This window comes from Phoca vitulina, unplaced genomic scaffold, assembly GCF_004348235.1.
Source record: "Phoca vitulina isolate PV1807 unplaced genomic scaffold, GSC_HSeal_1.0 scaffold35, whole genome shotgun sequence".
NCBI lineage: Eukaryota > Metazoa > Chordata > Mammalia > Carnivora > Phocidae > Phoca > Phoca vitulina.
The window spans coordinates 14,092,748-14,108,424 of NW_022589738.1; the positions used below are offsets into that span (position 1 = coordinate 14,092,748).

At 37.9% G+C, this 15,677-nt stretch overlaps 1 protein-coding gene across 3 annotated transcripts in view; it reads left to right on the top strand.

Moving 5' to 3' along the window:
* Window positions 1–15,677, top strand: part of USP9X (ubiquitin specific peptidase 9 X-linked) — a 165,227-nt gene that overhangs the window by 125,240 nt on the left and 24,310 nt on the right. For all 3 annotated transcript variants that reach the window (XM_032426561.1, XM_032426560.1, XM_032426563.1), the window contains exons 27-32: window positions 3,726–3,834; window positions 4,062–4,208; window positions 4,983–5,129; window positions 6,092–6,314; window positions 9,256–9,476; window positions 12,133–12,323. In XM_032426561.1, coding sequence (XP_032282452.1) covers window positions 3,726–3,834; window positions 4,062–4,208; window positions 4,983–5,129; window positions 6,092–6,314; window positions 9,256–9,476; window positions 12,133–12,323 — 1,038 coding nt within the window. The remainder of the gene's footprint in view (window positions 1–3,725; window positions 3,835–4,061; window positions 4,209–4,982; window positions 5,130–6,091; window positions 6,315–9,255; window positions 9,477–12,132; window positions 12,324–15,677) is intronic.

The window sequence follows — 15,677 nt, forward strand, 5'->3', positions numbered from 1 at the left end:
TGCAGGTTCAAAGGCCCTTATATCCAGTTCGTGAGAATTTGACAGCAAACCTGACTTGACCATGATTTGGTGGCATTACCTTTCTAAAATCTAAATCCCCAAACACATCCAGCCCCAAGGGTTTCAGATGCAGGATTGTGGCCCTGCATAGAGTTTATACTTGCATAATATTACTAACCAGTATACCTATGTACAGTGCATTTCCCATGTATGCTTTCTCCCTTAATTCTGTAGCAACTCAGAAGTAGACTGCTGCTGGCAGAACTAAGGCTGAAGTTATAGGACAAGTCCTGCCTCTTGAATTCTAACTTTTACCACAAGGTTATACTCTGTATAATTATAATCCATGAGCAAATTAGTGTGAGTCCCTACTATGTGCTTAGCAATGAAAGTCCAAAGTCAAATAAGATAGTTCTTGCACTCAAGGAACTTTGAGAGAGAAATTAGTGTCATAAGAGGCAAAGTACTCTAGGAGTTAGAAGAGGAATAAGTTACTTTCTGCCTGGAAAGAGCAGAAGTGAAGGTTCTATGCAGAATGTGACAAGTGAGCTCAGGTTTGGGTAAGACTTACATGTGCATACAAATGGAAGGTGGGCCTTGGCGGTGCTCCCCCTCCACCTCAGTCCCCATTATGCTGTTTTTACTTCTATATTGTTGGACCCCATATACTTTCCTCCTCCTCATACTGCTTCTACCCTCGTCTAAACAACCAGCATCCATTGCCCGGACAACTGCAATATCCTTAATCTTCCCACCCCAGTGCTGCACCACTAAGGTATTACTCTCATCCTGTGACCACACCGCAGACAGCATGATCTTTGCCAAGCATGATCATGTTGTTTTCCTGGTAAAAAGTCTTTCTATGCCTTTCCATTGCCTTTGAATTAAGTCTAAACATATAAATTTGGTTTCCCAGACCTCTGTTCATATTAGTTGAGGTCTGTTTCTACATCATAACGCTAAACTTAACTGTAATCACTCACAATTGGATTTAAATTCCTTTAGGAGGCTGTGTTTTTTCCAGCCCCTTCTAGCACCTGTTGCCGTATACCCTACCTATTCAACTCCTTTATGTTACCTCTCATTGATGAAGACATTTGAGTTTGCCACCCCTGGCGTAGTGCTTTCAGAGAAAAGCTGAGTAGTCTGTTTTGATGTGTGAAAGAGGAGTACAGGATAATACTGTAAAGGAGATTAGTGGGAGTCAGTTTACAGAAGGCCTTTGATGCTGAGACCTAAGTAGTGCTCGATTTTAATATGGTAGGCAGTCCTGTTGGTAAATAATTTAGCAAGTACCTATTATGTATCAGGTGCTATCCTAGCTACTAGGGATATAGCAGTAAACAAAACAGAATGGCAGCGTTCTTGGAATCTACAAACTAAAGGAGGTGGGGAGTGGGAAGGGGCAGACTTGTGGGAAAATATATAGTATGTTAGTGATAAATGCTATGGAGAGAAAGCAGGGAAGGTGACAAGGAGTAGTGGGGAGTCAATAGAGTTTAGTTTTATATAGGATAGAGGAGGCTTTCTAAGAAGGTGACCTTTAAACAAAGCTCTGAAAGAGGAAGGTAGTGATCCATGCAGATAATGGGGGAAGCATGTTTTAAGCAGAAGGAACAAGAGATGTAAATGTCCCGAGGCAGGAACATGTCTGATGTGTTAAAGAACAGCAAGGAGACCAGGTGGCTGGAGCAGTGAGTGAGGGATAGGCAGCTATAGGAGATGAGGTCAGAAAGTTAACAGGCAGCCTTTTAGGATTTTATAGATCATTCTAACAACATGGATTTTTTTTTTTTTTTTTTTTTTTAACCATGAGATGGGCATCCCAGTGTAGGATTTTGAGCAGAGGAATGGTGTGCTCTGAGTTACTGACATTTTGAGTTTATTCTGGTTGCTTTGTTGAGAATAAGTTCTAGAGTGTCAGGAAAAACAGACTTTTTATCCAAATAAAAGATGACCGTGGCTGGAAATATGGTAGTATTAGAAGTGGTGAGAAATGAGATTTTGAGTATGTCATAAAGATGCCACACGATTTGTAGAAAGGCATATGTTTCTTTGAAAGCATTACAGAAGTCTACATGTATGAGGGAGATTTCATCAGGAAATGACAAATACTAATTATATAGATCCCTACTTTATTTGGGCTGCATACCTATGTTTTACAGAAATAAAACTAGGACTGTGTGAATGACATATACCTTTGAAAATATAATAAAAATTATGGACTTTCTCCCCAGAAAACTTAGGTACTCCTGACTTCAATTTACTTGGGTTCCATCAAATTTAACCCACAAGGCTTCTAAAGTCCTGGTTTGTAAGACCATGTACAGGTTTCTAGAAACCTAGACACATCCAGGAGGGAGGTTAGTACACGAAGTGTATGCTGTCAAGTCCTTTACACTGAGCTATAAATTTGGTTCTAAGCCCTCTTGTTTGCTAGCACAAAGACAGAAACATGATAGTTTTCTGTGAAATGTAGTTTGCAATGTCCGTAAGACACACAGATGCTTAGCAGATACTTGTTAAGCATCTCCCTGTATATCAGGCGTTGTTCCAGGTGTCAGAAACTCTGGCATCAGCAAAGCCCTGCCCTGAAAGAGCTTACTTTCTTTTTTTTTTTTTTTTTTTTAAAATTTTTTTTTTTTTTTTGACAGAGAGAGACACAGCGAGAGAGGGAACACAAGCAGGGGGAGTGTGGGAGGGAGAAGCAGGCTTCCTGCCAAGCAGGGAGCCCGATGTGGGACTCCATCCCAGGACCCTGGGATACTGACCTGAGCCGAAGGCAGACGCTTAATGACTGAGCCACCCAGGCGCCCAAGAGCTTACTTTCTAATGGAGACAGACCACTATCTTACAGACAAACAGCATTTGTGCATGTGGTAACTGAACTGATTCTTAGCACCTATTATACATGGGTCACTATTCTAGGTTCTTGAGGCACAACAGTAAATAGGTGGTGTCTCGAGCCTCTTGGACATTTGCTCTAGTGAGATCTGTATAGTATATAATTTTTTTTTTTTTACGGATACATAATTATCAGGTAAAGTTCTCACTAGTGGGACCAGAGACAAGTTCTTCCCAAGGGTCATCATAGAATATTGTATAATAACGGTGGTTTTCGATCTTTAGCGCACATTAAAGTCACCTGGAGGATTTATTAAAACACAGGTTGCTGGGTAGCAGCCCCAGTATTTCTGATTCAGCAGGTCCAGGATGGGGCCTGATAATTTACATTTTTAACAAGTTCCCAAATGATGCTAATGCTGCTGATCTGGGGACCATGCTTTGGGAACCACTAGTATAATAAAAGGGACATTGCAGCATTATCCTTACTGTAATTGCAACAGAATTTCAACAGAGTTGTTTGCTCCAGAGCGCAATGAGTAAAAATTCTGTGGACAGCCCAAAAGATGTGTAAGGCTCACTGTAGGCCATCTTGTATCCAGTAGAGCAGTTCCAGCTTGTTCCAAGAAAGGGGTGTTACAGGGTATCCCTCAAACTCTTCTATGACAATTTGGGTTAGAGTTCTTGCCGTACAGCCTACGGTTCATCTGTCCCAGGTTGCCGGCTTCAGGGGGTGTTACCTTGTATCCTTGTATTTTTACTTGTAATTCACCCTTAATCCACTGCACCCCTCCCCCCCAAAGAGAGACCAGTGTTGGAATCTTTTTTTTTTTTTTACTTTGTGCAAATAATATGTTAATTGTGAAACATTTTTATTTCAGAACTGTTCGCCAGGTGGCACAAGAGCAGTTCTTTTTAATGTGCACCAGATGTTGCATGGGACACAGGCCTCTACTTTTCTTCATTACTCTGCTCTTTACCGTGTTGGGGGTGAGACATTTTTTAATATGCTTCTCATTGTGATTAATTCTTTAAACAGGCATTCAGGAATTTATGGTTTTAGCTTATATTCAAGTTATAACAGCCTATATTTAGTAAATAAATATTCATAACTTCCCATATTATTTTAGTGCTTTGCTCTAGTTAACTCTAGGTTTTTAAAAAGTGGCTTCTGAGCATGAACATGTGAATTCACATTATTCTACGATTGGTTTCAGAGCACAGCCAGAGAGAGAGCTAAGCATTCAGGCGACTACTTTACCCTCTTAAGACACCTTCTTAATTACGCTTACAATAGTAATATTAACATACCCAATGCTGAAGTTCTTCTCAATAATGAAATTGACTGGCTTAAAAGAATTAGGGTAAGTTACCTTTAATACTGTGTTTATTGTATCGATAGTATTTTATTAATTGATAGTTTGTAGTTTTAAGCATTTTGGTTAAGCGAAAAACACCAAAGAGTAATAAAAAGGACCAAAGAATATACTCTCTGATGGTGGGTCTTGGTAACTCAAGATTCACAGAATGAATGCATAGCTAGTTTTGTAAAATGCTTTGTTTTACTTGAAACTTGAAATACTGATTTCAGCCTCTTCAATTTTTATAATCTTGGGCCTTTTTGCAAATTTTCATCTTCTAAAATGTTTGAATTGTTCTCATCAAAAATCAGTATGTATAGACTAGCACTTAACTCTTGATGTTAACACCGGATACTCTTAACTCAGAATTGTATGAGAATTTATTTCTGAAGAGATTCGTAGCTTTTATAGCCCTCAGAAAGTTCTGAAGAGAACTTCATCCTGTTTAGAAGGGAAAGCTTTGGCAAGAAACAGACTCTTAACTATAGAGAACAAACAGATGGTTACGGGGGGGGGGGAAGATGGGGGGGATAGGTGGTGGGGATTAAGGAGGGCACTTGTCATGATGAGCACTGCGTGATGTGTGGAAGTGTTGAATCACCATATTGTACACATGAAACGTGTGTGTTAACTACACTGAATGATTTTAAAAAATAAAGTTTTAAAAAAGAATGGAAAGGTTTGGGGGAATTACCTCATGTGTGTCTAGTTCTCGAATTGTGGCTCCTCTCTCCCTCCCTTCCATAAGTTAGGCATTTGTTATTTTTTCTTTGGCAGGATGATGTTAAAAGAACAGGTGAAACAGGTGTGGAAGAGACGATCTTAGAAGGCCACCTTGGGGTAACAAAAGAATTACTGGCCTTTCAAACCCCTGAGAAAAAGTATCATATTGGTTGTGAAAAAGGAGGTGCTAATCTCATTAAAGTAAGTTTTGTCCGAAACTAGATACCGTGACCTCCTAAATGTTTGTTACCAAATCTGTCTGGTTGGTTTATAATATCATGTCTTTGGTGTATTATCTTGACCTTTTCTGCCTTCTGCTTTTTAAAAATCTTTATAGAGGTTACAGTAATTGTTTAAATACAGTTTCTAAATTTTGTATGTAAATAAAAGTACTATGTATTTAATAAAGTAAATACACACTATTGAATTTTTCTATTTAGAAAATCTGAATTTTTCACTTCATCGGTCTACTTAAAACACGACAGACCTGTTTGTGCGACTGCATCTTGTTTATCCTATTTCTTTAATGACTTTCTTCACATGTGTGGTAACTCAAGGAAGCAAAAAGCATCATTTTAGTACATATTATTTTTATTCAAAATTAGTTTGGGTATACATATGATTAAAGGAGTAAACATGGGGCACCTGGGTGGCTCAGTCAGCTAAGTGTCTGCCTTAGGCTCAGGTCATGATCTCAGGGTCCTGCTCAGCGGGGAACCTGCTTCTCCTTCCTCTGCCCCTTCTCCCCTCCTCCCCGCTTGCGCATGCGCATGCTCTCTCTCTGCTCTCTCTCAAATAAATAAAATCGTCTAAAAAAATAAAGGAATAAACTTACTTAAAATGTTAAGTGCTATAGTCAACTTGCTCTTGATAATCAGAGAAATTTGGTATATTTGTTACAATAGTGTTTTGAAGTGGAATCTTTTTATTAGAAAATCAAGTAAGTTTTCTCAGATGTAATGATATCTTTAATTCTGACAAGTAATTTAACATTATTTCCTTCTAAGAGACATTTCTTTCCTTAAAAAAAGATAAATGTATACAACACACACATAGACACAACTTTGTGTGTCATACGTATAAACATTACAGAAATAAAACTATATAACATACAACATACATATGTAATTGCTAATATGTAATCCTTTTTTCATCTCTTGTAGGAATTAATTGATGATTTCATCTTCCCTGCATCCAATGTTTACCTGCAATATATGAGAAACGGAGAACTGCCTGCTGAACAGGCAATTCCAGTCTGTAGCTCCCCAGCTACCATTAACGCTGGTTTTGAGTTACTTGTAGCATTAGCTGTTGGCTGTGTGAGGAATCTCAAACAGATAGTAGATTCTTTGACTGAAATGTATTATATTGGCACAGCAATAACTAGTAAGTATACTAAAATACAGTGTTGTGATGACAGATAATTCTCTAATTTGTTCAAATTCTATTTTCTAAAAATTTTTTTTTAGTAAACATCTTCAGCTCATGTTTTTCTTTCAGGAACTACCTTAACATTTGTAGGAAATGGATGTGTAATTTAACACCATTACAAGCAAAGAGCCTTGATGTAGAAAATTTGTCAGGTGTTTGTTAAATGTCTTCCTGTAAGGGGTTTGAGTATTTAGCAAATTAATTTCATCTCAGTCAAACCTGGAATAAAAAACTATGGAATAATAAGTAGTCAAAAGAAATGCCAGAGTTCTAATTTAAAACTCGAGTTGCATGCCTTGGAAAACCTTTCAGGCTCTTATTCAGAAGCTCTTTAATACTGTTTTCATATGAGCTCAAAGAAAATCTGGTTTTTAAAGATTAGAATGTGAGAAGATAACATTCTAATGCATTTTATGTCCTCAGTTAATGCTCACATGAAGCCCTTGAGGTAGACTGTAGACCAGATCATACAGATCTGGAACTGAAGCTCCAAAAGGATGGGGGCAATATTAAATGACTGGAAAAGCAGAAATAAATCAAATAATTTAAGAGAAAACCAGTGTTTATCTACAAAGCTTAAGGATGTAATTGTTATAGTAAATATTTAAAAACGTGAAATTATTTTTTGGTATGTTGTATTTCAAAATATAAGGATATTTTTAATAACATTTTAGGAGATTCTGATTAAACTGCTTTTAAAAGGTTAGACCGTTAGCTATTTATTTACCAAATCTATATGTAGTAAGGTGGGGGTTTTGTTTCGTTTTAACTTAAAGAAGAGTCTTTTGTTTGTTCAGGGTTCTTTGTTTTTTAACAAATCCACACGTTTATTCATTTACTTTTTTTTTTTTTTTAAGATTTTATTTATTTATTTGACAGAGACAGCGAGAGAGGGAACATAAGCAAGGGGAGAGGGAGAAGCAGGCTTCCCACTGAGCAGGGAGCCCAGTGGGAGTCTTGATCCCAGGACTCTGGGATCGTGACCTGAGCTGAAGGCAGATGCTTAACCAACTGAGCCACCCGGGCACCCCTATTCATTTACTTTTCAATAAGCTTACACCCTCAAGGGGTACGATATCACACAGATTCTGTGTCCAGTGGCCTTAGCAGGAAGCTTGCTTTGGAATTTGGCATGAACCATGCCACTGCTTCCATGGGCATGGGTAACCTTTCCCCAGATTCATCCAGTTTTGTTCAGTTTGCCACCGGGAGTCACTGTGTTGTCCTTTGCTTTGTACATGGGAGCACATCTCTTGCCCAGATAGAATTGTTTCGTCTCAGGCGATCATCACCTTCAATTTTAAGATGAGTTGTGTTCTCACTCTGGTTTTGGAGGACCCCACTACTAGCCAGCAAAAAGTGGCGTTGGACCACAGCCCTCCAGATATATTTGCTGTTTCAGAAGTCCTGTTCCAAGTATCCCTTCACTGGCTCGAAGATGGCAGAAACAGAAAGGCTGCTTGTTTTTTAAGTAGTACACTTGCGTGGTAAAAATTTGAACTACCAAAGAAGCTACATACTAAAAAGTACGTTTCCTGCCCATTTTAGTCCCAGCTCCCATTGGATAGCTGTAACCATTATCGTCAGTTTGTGTCTGTCCTTTGAGCATTACTGTATGGAAAATCCACATAGAAAATCTTTTTTGGTTTAGTTGTTTTTGTTTTTAACCATGGATTGGCATATTGTATACACAGTATCTTCACTTTGTTTTCCCCTTAATATATCTGCAATTGTTCTCTATCAACACATACATATTTGCCTAATTCCATTTATTGGCTTATATACTTTTCAATTTAGTATACTATATTTAGCCAGTCCTTTATATACTGTTTCCAGGTTTATACTAAGTAGAGGGAGACATACGGTGATTTACAATTCTCACAACTTTCAAATCCACTATTTCATTAGCCCCTCAAAATAACATTGCAGTTATAGGCAAAACAACTGTTACTCTTATTACATTTATTACAAAGGAAACAGAAGCTTACCTGAAGGTGAAAGAGTTGGTAAACAACAGAACCTGGATATGAACCCAGGTGGCCCTAGGATGCTTTAAAACCAAACAAGCTATATAATACTTGGTGTATTTATATTAACATTATATGTCAGAATGACATATAATGACATATAACATTATATGTCAGAATGAATCTGAAAACACTTCAAAAAAAACATACAAAAGTAGAAAAAAATTATGACTAAACAGTAAAACTAAAAGTAAAATGAGCACATAGAGCCTGACTGGCTCAGTGGGTTAAGCGTCTGCCTACAGCTCAGGTCATGATCCCAGAGTTCTGGGATCGAGCGCCGCGCATTGGGCTCCCTGCTCATTGGGGAGCCTGCTTCTCCCTCTCCCCCCTGCCCCGCTTGTGCTCGCTCTCTAATAAAATCTTTAAAAATTAAAAAAGTGAGCACATAGAAATTAGCATTATACCATCTCAGGAGATTGCTTCTGACATTTCTGTAGAAGTAACACCAGGTAAGACATGGGTTTTCAAATGGTGGGGTAAGAATCCCTATAGTGGACGCCTGGGTGGCTCAGTCGGTTAAGCGGCTGCCTTCGGCCCAGGTCATGATTCCAGGGTTCTGGGATCGAGTCCCACATCGGGCTCCTTGCTCAGCGGGGAGCCTGCTTCTCCCTCTCTCTCCCTCTGCTTGTGCTCTCTCTGTCAAATAAATAAAATCTTTAAAAAAAAAAAAAAAAAAAAAAAAAAGAATCCCTATAGTGGTGCAGGTTGCTGCATCCATTCAGTTTGTTGAGGGGGAAACAGTGTACTGCTTCAGCTGGCTGGAAAATTAGTGGAATTGTTGGTAATGTTAATTTATCAGCTTAATAGAGCTAAAAGTGGACAAAATGGTTGTGTTTGTGCTACAAGAATCTTTTCCCTTCTCTCAGCTTGTGAAGCACTTACAGAGTGGGAATATCTGCCACCTGTTGGACCCCGCCCACCTAAAGGATTTGTGGGGCTGAAAAATGCTGGTGCTACTTGTTACATGAATTCTGTGATTCAGCAACTCTACATGATTCCCTCCATCAGGAATGGTATTCTTGCAATTGAAGGCACAGGTAGTGATGTAGATGATGATATGTCTGGGGATGAGAAGCAGGACAATGAGGTAAATTTTTTTTAGCATTTCTGTTTGAAATTCTGCTACCAGATACTGTCATTCTCTCTTACAGAATGTTGTGCTTTCATTGGACTTGTTGATGTATATTTGAAAATAAAGCTAGAGTCTCCCAGCATGGACTGCTATGTCTTGCCATAACCTAGTACTCACTAGCTACCAGACTTTATACTATAGTTAATTTTCATGGTGGTTTATATGTTTTTAAAGCAGCAGTTCACATTTTTTTTTGTGTGAAGTGTTTAATTTTTTTGTGTGAAGTGTTTAATTTGGAGTTTGCATAATGATAAGGATCTTCCATTTTTATAACAGTTTATATTTTCACTTTTCTACTGATATTTTTAAATATATCTCCATACTATGCCAGTTTCATTATCTCTTTTTACTTTTAGGTTACTTTTACATTTACCCCAGATCATAGCTCTTCTTGCTTAAGCAACAAACTTCTCTCTACTTCAGATATCACATAGTCTTGTGACAAAATTTAGGCTCCCTGCCAAGTATCTACTGCACAATAAAGCTATGGGAAAGTTTGGTTGTAGTGGTGGATCAGATTTGACATAACTATGGCACAGCTCTTTAAAGAAGAGAATATTACAAGACTTAGTTGTGGTCATGTTTATATCCATCCTGTATTTCTTTGTTTTTATTTTATCTTTTCCTGTTCATGTTGTTGGTGAGAACTGCAGGGAGAAGCCAGAATGTGTTCTAATTGTAAATATCTTCAGTGGTTCTTTCCTCCTTCCTCCTCTTCAGTCACCACAGCTATTTGCTCTCAGGTAGTTTAATACTTACAGGGCTTCTGAAACATATACTTGTCCCAGTTCTTTCCCAGATCTACTGAACCGCATCATCCCAGGGGTTAGGGTCCGAGCATTGTTTAATTTTTTAAAAAGCTTCATAGTGGGGATACTTTACACCTATACCCAGTTAAGAACCACTGCTCTGAGTGGAAATTGAAACTGAAATTCTAGTTCTGTAGCCCATCGCATCTCTGGGATGTTGAGGGTAAGCACAGGGAGAGATAGCTAATTACACTGGCAAGAAGTAAACAAGGCAGACAAAATATGATACAATTTCAAATAAGATGTCCCATGTTTGCTCTTAATGGTACCTTCTGCTCTGTGTTGTCTCAGCACGCCACTGCACTTGTGGGGTTTTTTTTGGTTCTTTGCCTTTTGTCTGTGTTCTTGTTTCCATCCCTGGACAGAGAGTTTCTCATGGACAGGGACTGGATATTCTGTTTCTATATCAAAGGTCCCTGGTACCACAATTCTCTTTCCATCTCTATGAATTTGACTATTCTAGGTACCTCATGTAAGTGGAATCATACCATTTTTGTCTTTTTGTGACTGGCTTATTTCACTCAACATAATGTTCTCAAGGTTTAGCCATGTTGTAGCATGTGTCCAAATTTTCTTCCTTTTTAAGGCTGAATAATATTCCACTGTGTGGACAGACCACGTTTTGTTTATCCATCCGTTGGTGGACACTGGGTTGCTTCCACCCTTTGGCGATTGTAAATAGTACTCTCATGAACATGGGTGTACAAATCTCTCTTCAAGACCTTTCTTTCACTTCTTCTGGGCATATATCCAGAAATGGAATTGCTGGATCATGTGGTAATTCTGATTTTAATTTTTTAAGGAACTGGTCCACAGTGGCTGCACCATTTTACATTTCTACCAACAGTGCACAAGGGTTCCAGTTTTCATTTTCATGAGGTCCAGTATGTCTCATTTTTCTTTTGTTAGCTGTTCCTTTGCTGTCCTAGCCAATAAATTACCACCTAATCAAATGTTGTGACATTTTTACCCTATGTTTTCTTTAAGAATTTCTTAATTTCAGCTCTTGCTTTCAGGTCTGTATTGAGTTAATTTTTGTATATGGTGTTAGAGAGGAATCCAACTTAATTCTTTTGCATAAGGATATCTAGTTTTTCCAGCATCATTTTTTGAGGAGTACTACTCTTAATATGCATATTTCATTCACAGTTCTGAGCACCTCATAATCCTCCCCACAGCCACACATCCCCATGAGGAAACCGAAGCTTAGAAACGTGAAGTAGGGACACCTGGGTGTCTCAGTCGGCTCTGAGGTAGTTTAATACTTAATCGATTCTGAAACCTTAAAAAGGTTAAGCATCTGCCTTCAGTTCAGGTCGTAGTCCCAAGGTCCTGGGATTGAGTCCCGCATCGGGCTCCTTGCTCAGCGAGGAGCCTGCTTCTTCCCCTGCTTGTGCCTCATTCTCTCTCTCTCAATCAATCAATCAATCTTTTAAAAAAAGAAAGAAAAGAAGCGTGAAGTAGCTGACCTGCTCAGAGTTAGCCAGCTTCTCAGTGGCAGCGCCTACACTGGGGTCCAGTTCGGTCTATGTTAAACACCACACTCTACTCTGCTACGTTGCCTTTACTATCTACCTTTCCAATATACAGTCAGGGTTATTCCTTTATGACAACTCTTCGGTGAGATGGTGGAGATAAAGTTATATTGTAAATTAAAATTTATAAATTGGAAGTTAAGTGCTTTGGAAATAAGAAATAGAAGTACAAATGATTAATCATTTGTTCACTAACTGGTGCTTGTCTCAACATACTTTACTGTACTTTAAAGTTGGATTAACGTATTAATATTTTTTCTTTTCTAGAGCAATGTTGATCCCAGAGATGATGTATTTGGATATCCTCAACAATTTGAAGATAAACCAGCATTAAGTAAAACAGAAGATAGGAAAGAGTATAATATTGGTGTTCTAAGGCACCTTCAAGTCATCTTTGGTCATTTAGCTGCTTCTCGACTACAATACTATGTGCCCAGAGGATTTTGGAAACAGTTCAGGTAAACTGTAGACAGTAATAGGGATACTGCTTAAACCTTTATGAACATCTCCGTACACTAACATCAACTTGTAAAATACATGTTTGAGGGTATCTTTATGTTTAATATTTAAGCAGTAGTACAGTTGACCCTGAAGAACATTTGAATTACATGGGTCCACTTATACACGGAATTTTTTTTCCCCTGATGAATACAGTAAAGTACTTTAAATGTATTTTTCTTTTCCCTGTGGTTTCTTAATAACATTTCCTTTTCCCCAGCTTACTTTATTGTGAGAATACAGTATATAATACATAAAACATACAAAATATGTGTTAATCACTTGTTTATGTTATAAGTAAGACTTCCAGTCAACAGTAAGCTCTTAGTAGTAGTTAAGTTTTGGGGAGTCAAAAGTTATAGGCAGATTTTCTACCACAGGGGTTAGCTATAATAAACTTTACTTCTTAGTGATTTTCTCTTACTGTCTTCAAAGTCAGGTAGAAAGTGTCATAGTTTGGAGAGGCAGCATACTTCAGTCTCTAAAGATGTTAATAATTTTTTATTTTGAGGGCACCTGGGTGGCTCAGTCAGTTAAGCGTCTGCCTTTAGTTCAGGTCACGATCCCAGGGTCCTGGGATCCAGCCCTGCATTGGGCTCCCTGCTCCGCGGGGAGTCTACTTCTCCCTCTCCCGTTCCCCCTGCTTGTGTTCTCTCACTTTCTGTCAAATAAGTAAATAAAATCTTTTTTAAAAAATAATTTTTATTTTGAAAACTTCTCACATTCAGAAAAGTAGGGAGAACCATGTGAGCCCTTACGTATTCATCCCCCAGCCTCAGCAGTTGTTGACTCATGCCCAATCTTGTTTAAACTACATTCCCATCTACTTTCCAGATTGTTTGAATCAAATCTCACACGTTTTCATCTATAAATAATTGCAGTATGTGTCTCTGATGGCTTTTTAAAAACATAACCATGATACTATTACCATGTCTTTTAAAAATCCTTAATATCCTTGTCATTGTTCAGATTTTCTCACAATTGTTTTTTACTATGTATTTTTTTGAAATTGGGATCCAGATGAAGTCCATACACCTCAAATGTTGCTATGACTCTCCTCTATTCTCATCGTTTTCACTCTTGCAGTTTGTTGGGGAAAAGTAGGTAGTTTACCCTGTAAAGTTTTCCACCATCTGGATTTTATTGATAGGATCCCTGTGGTATATTTGTATTTTCTTTTTTCCTCAGTCCACTGTATTTCCTATAAATAAGGAGTGAGATTTAGAGACTTGATGAGATCAAGGTGCTTTTCTCTCTTTTTTTTTTTTTTGAAATGATAGGCAAAGCTACTTTATAGACGGTAATGTTTACATCTGTAAGGAGAGGTACGTAATGTCTGTATCCCATGATCACAGCCATTGATAATCATTGACAAGAGTATTTCATCAGGGTTACAGAATGGTAGTAGTCTCATTTTATCATTCTTGTATTTACTAGCAAGAATAGATCTACCTGCAACGACAACTTTGCTATCCTGATGTACAATTTTCTAGGAAAGATGGGATAAATACCTTTTTTTAAAATTAAAATTCTCAGTTATATCTTGATCTTTTTTTTAATTTTACTTTTTTAAATCATTGCCTATTATGTGTCATGCACTGTACTAAAATACCACAGTACAACCACTTAATTCTTTTTACTGTTTATGAGAAAGGCTCTAATCCTTCATAGCAGTGGGTTTTTAAATAATACTCCTCGGAATCTCTTCAAGGTCTCTCCCAGTCAGCTGAGAGCAGGGGAAGCAGAGGGTCACCTGACACTGCCACCCTGCAGGCTAGCTTCCCTGCTTCTATGGAGCAGCTTCCCTTTTCCCTAGGGATGCTATTTAGATTTCTTTTGAAACCACCACTTTATAATGGCTTTCCTGTGAACTAAACCATTTAAATTCCTCTGATTCCCCTAACTAGGTCCCCTGCTTTAATCCATACTACTGGCTTGCATACACCACCCTCCTTCCCAGCTCTGCTTTTACTCTTTCTGTCCCATCACCTGGCACACCCCTCACCCTCCTCTCTGACTGTTCCAGTTCTTTCTTTCCCCAGTTTGTCCCATCTCTGCCATAAGGCTTTTAGCATTTCTGTTCTTCCTCTTCCAAATTACTCTCACACTTTTTGTGTTTCTAGCTTAAAATTTGTCATTCAGTTATAAATAGTTTTCTCTCTTACAATACATTTGCATTTTTTATTTCTAAATGACTTCCTGTGCTAGTGGAGCTTCCAGTTTATCTAGACTAGCACTTCTGGGTGATTTTCACTTTAGACACATAATATACTCCTAATACATGTGGGTTAGTTAACCACATTCCTCACCCCATGCCCAATTTTTTATTTTGAAAAATTTGAAACCAACAGAAAAGGTGACGAATTAGTATAGTGGTCACCTTTTTATATTACACTCTAAACAGATATAACAGTTGTTAACATTTTGCCAGGCTTGCTTATATGTATACCATTGGCCCTTGAACAATGTGGGGTTAGGGGCATTGATTCCCCTTACACTTGAAAATCCACATATAACTTTTGATGCCCTTGAAACTGAACAGCCTACTATTCTTGACTGGAAGCCTTACCAATAACATAAACAGTCAATTAACATTTTGTATGTTTTGTGTATTATATGTATAGATTACATGTAAGAATACATTCTTACAATCAGGTAAACTGGAGAAAAGAAAATGTTATAAAAATCATAAGGAAGAGAAAATACACTTACGGTACTGTACTGTATGGTGGAAAAATCCATGTATAAGTAAATTCATAGTTCAAACCTGTGTTGTTCAAGTGTCAACTGTGCTTGGGTTTTGATTCTTCTAAACCAGTTGATAGTTGTAAACATGATACTTTACCCCCACACACCTACATTTGCTTCAATATGTATCCGCTAAGAATAAAGACATTTTCCTACTTACATATAATACCATTATCACACGCGATGAAATTTAATGTTGATTTAAAATGCCTAATAATGGGGGTGCCTGGCTTAGTCAGTAGAGCATGCGACTCTTGATTTCAGGGTCGTGAATTTGAGCCCCCCACATTGGGTGTAGAGATTACTTAAAAAAAGGAATGGAAAATAAATTGTCTACCTTTAAATATTTTTTAAAAATAATCCTAACACTCATCAGTGTATATTCTGATTTCCCCCCAAAATATTCTTTGTAACTTTTTTTTTTTTTAGTCTCAGACTGGTATCCTGAAAGGAATCAAAAGAGTTTGGTTGTTACCTCTTTAGTTCTCTTTAAAATAATCTCCCTAACTTGTCACGACTTGTATGGCACTGAAATTTTTTAAGAGCCTAGATTGGTTGTCTCACAG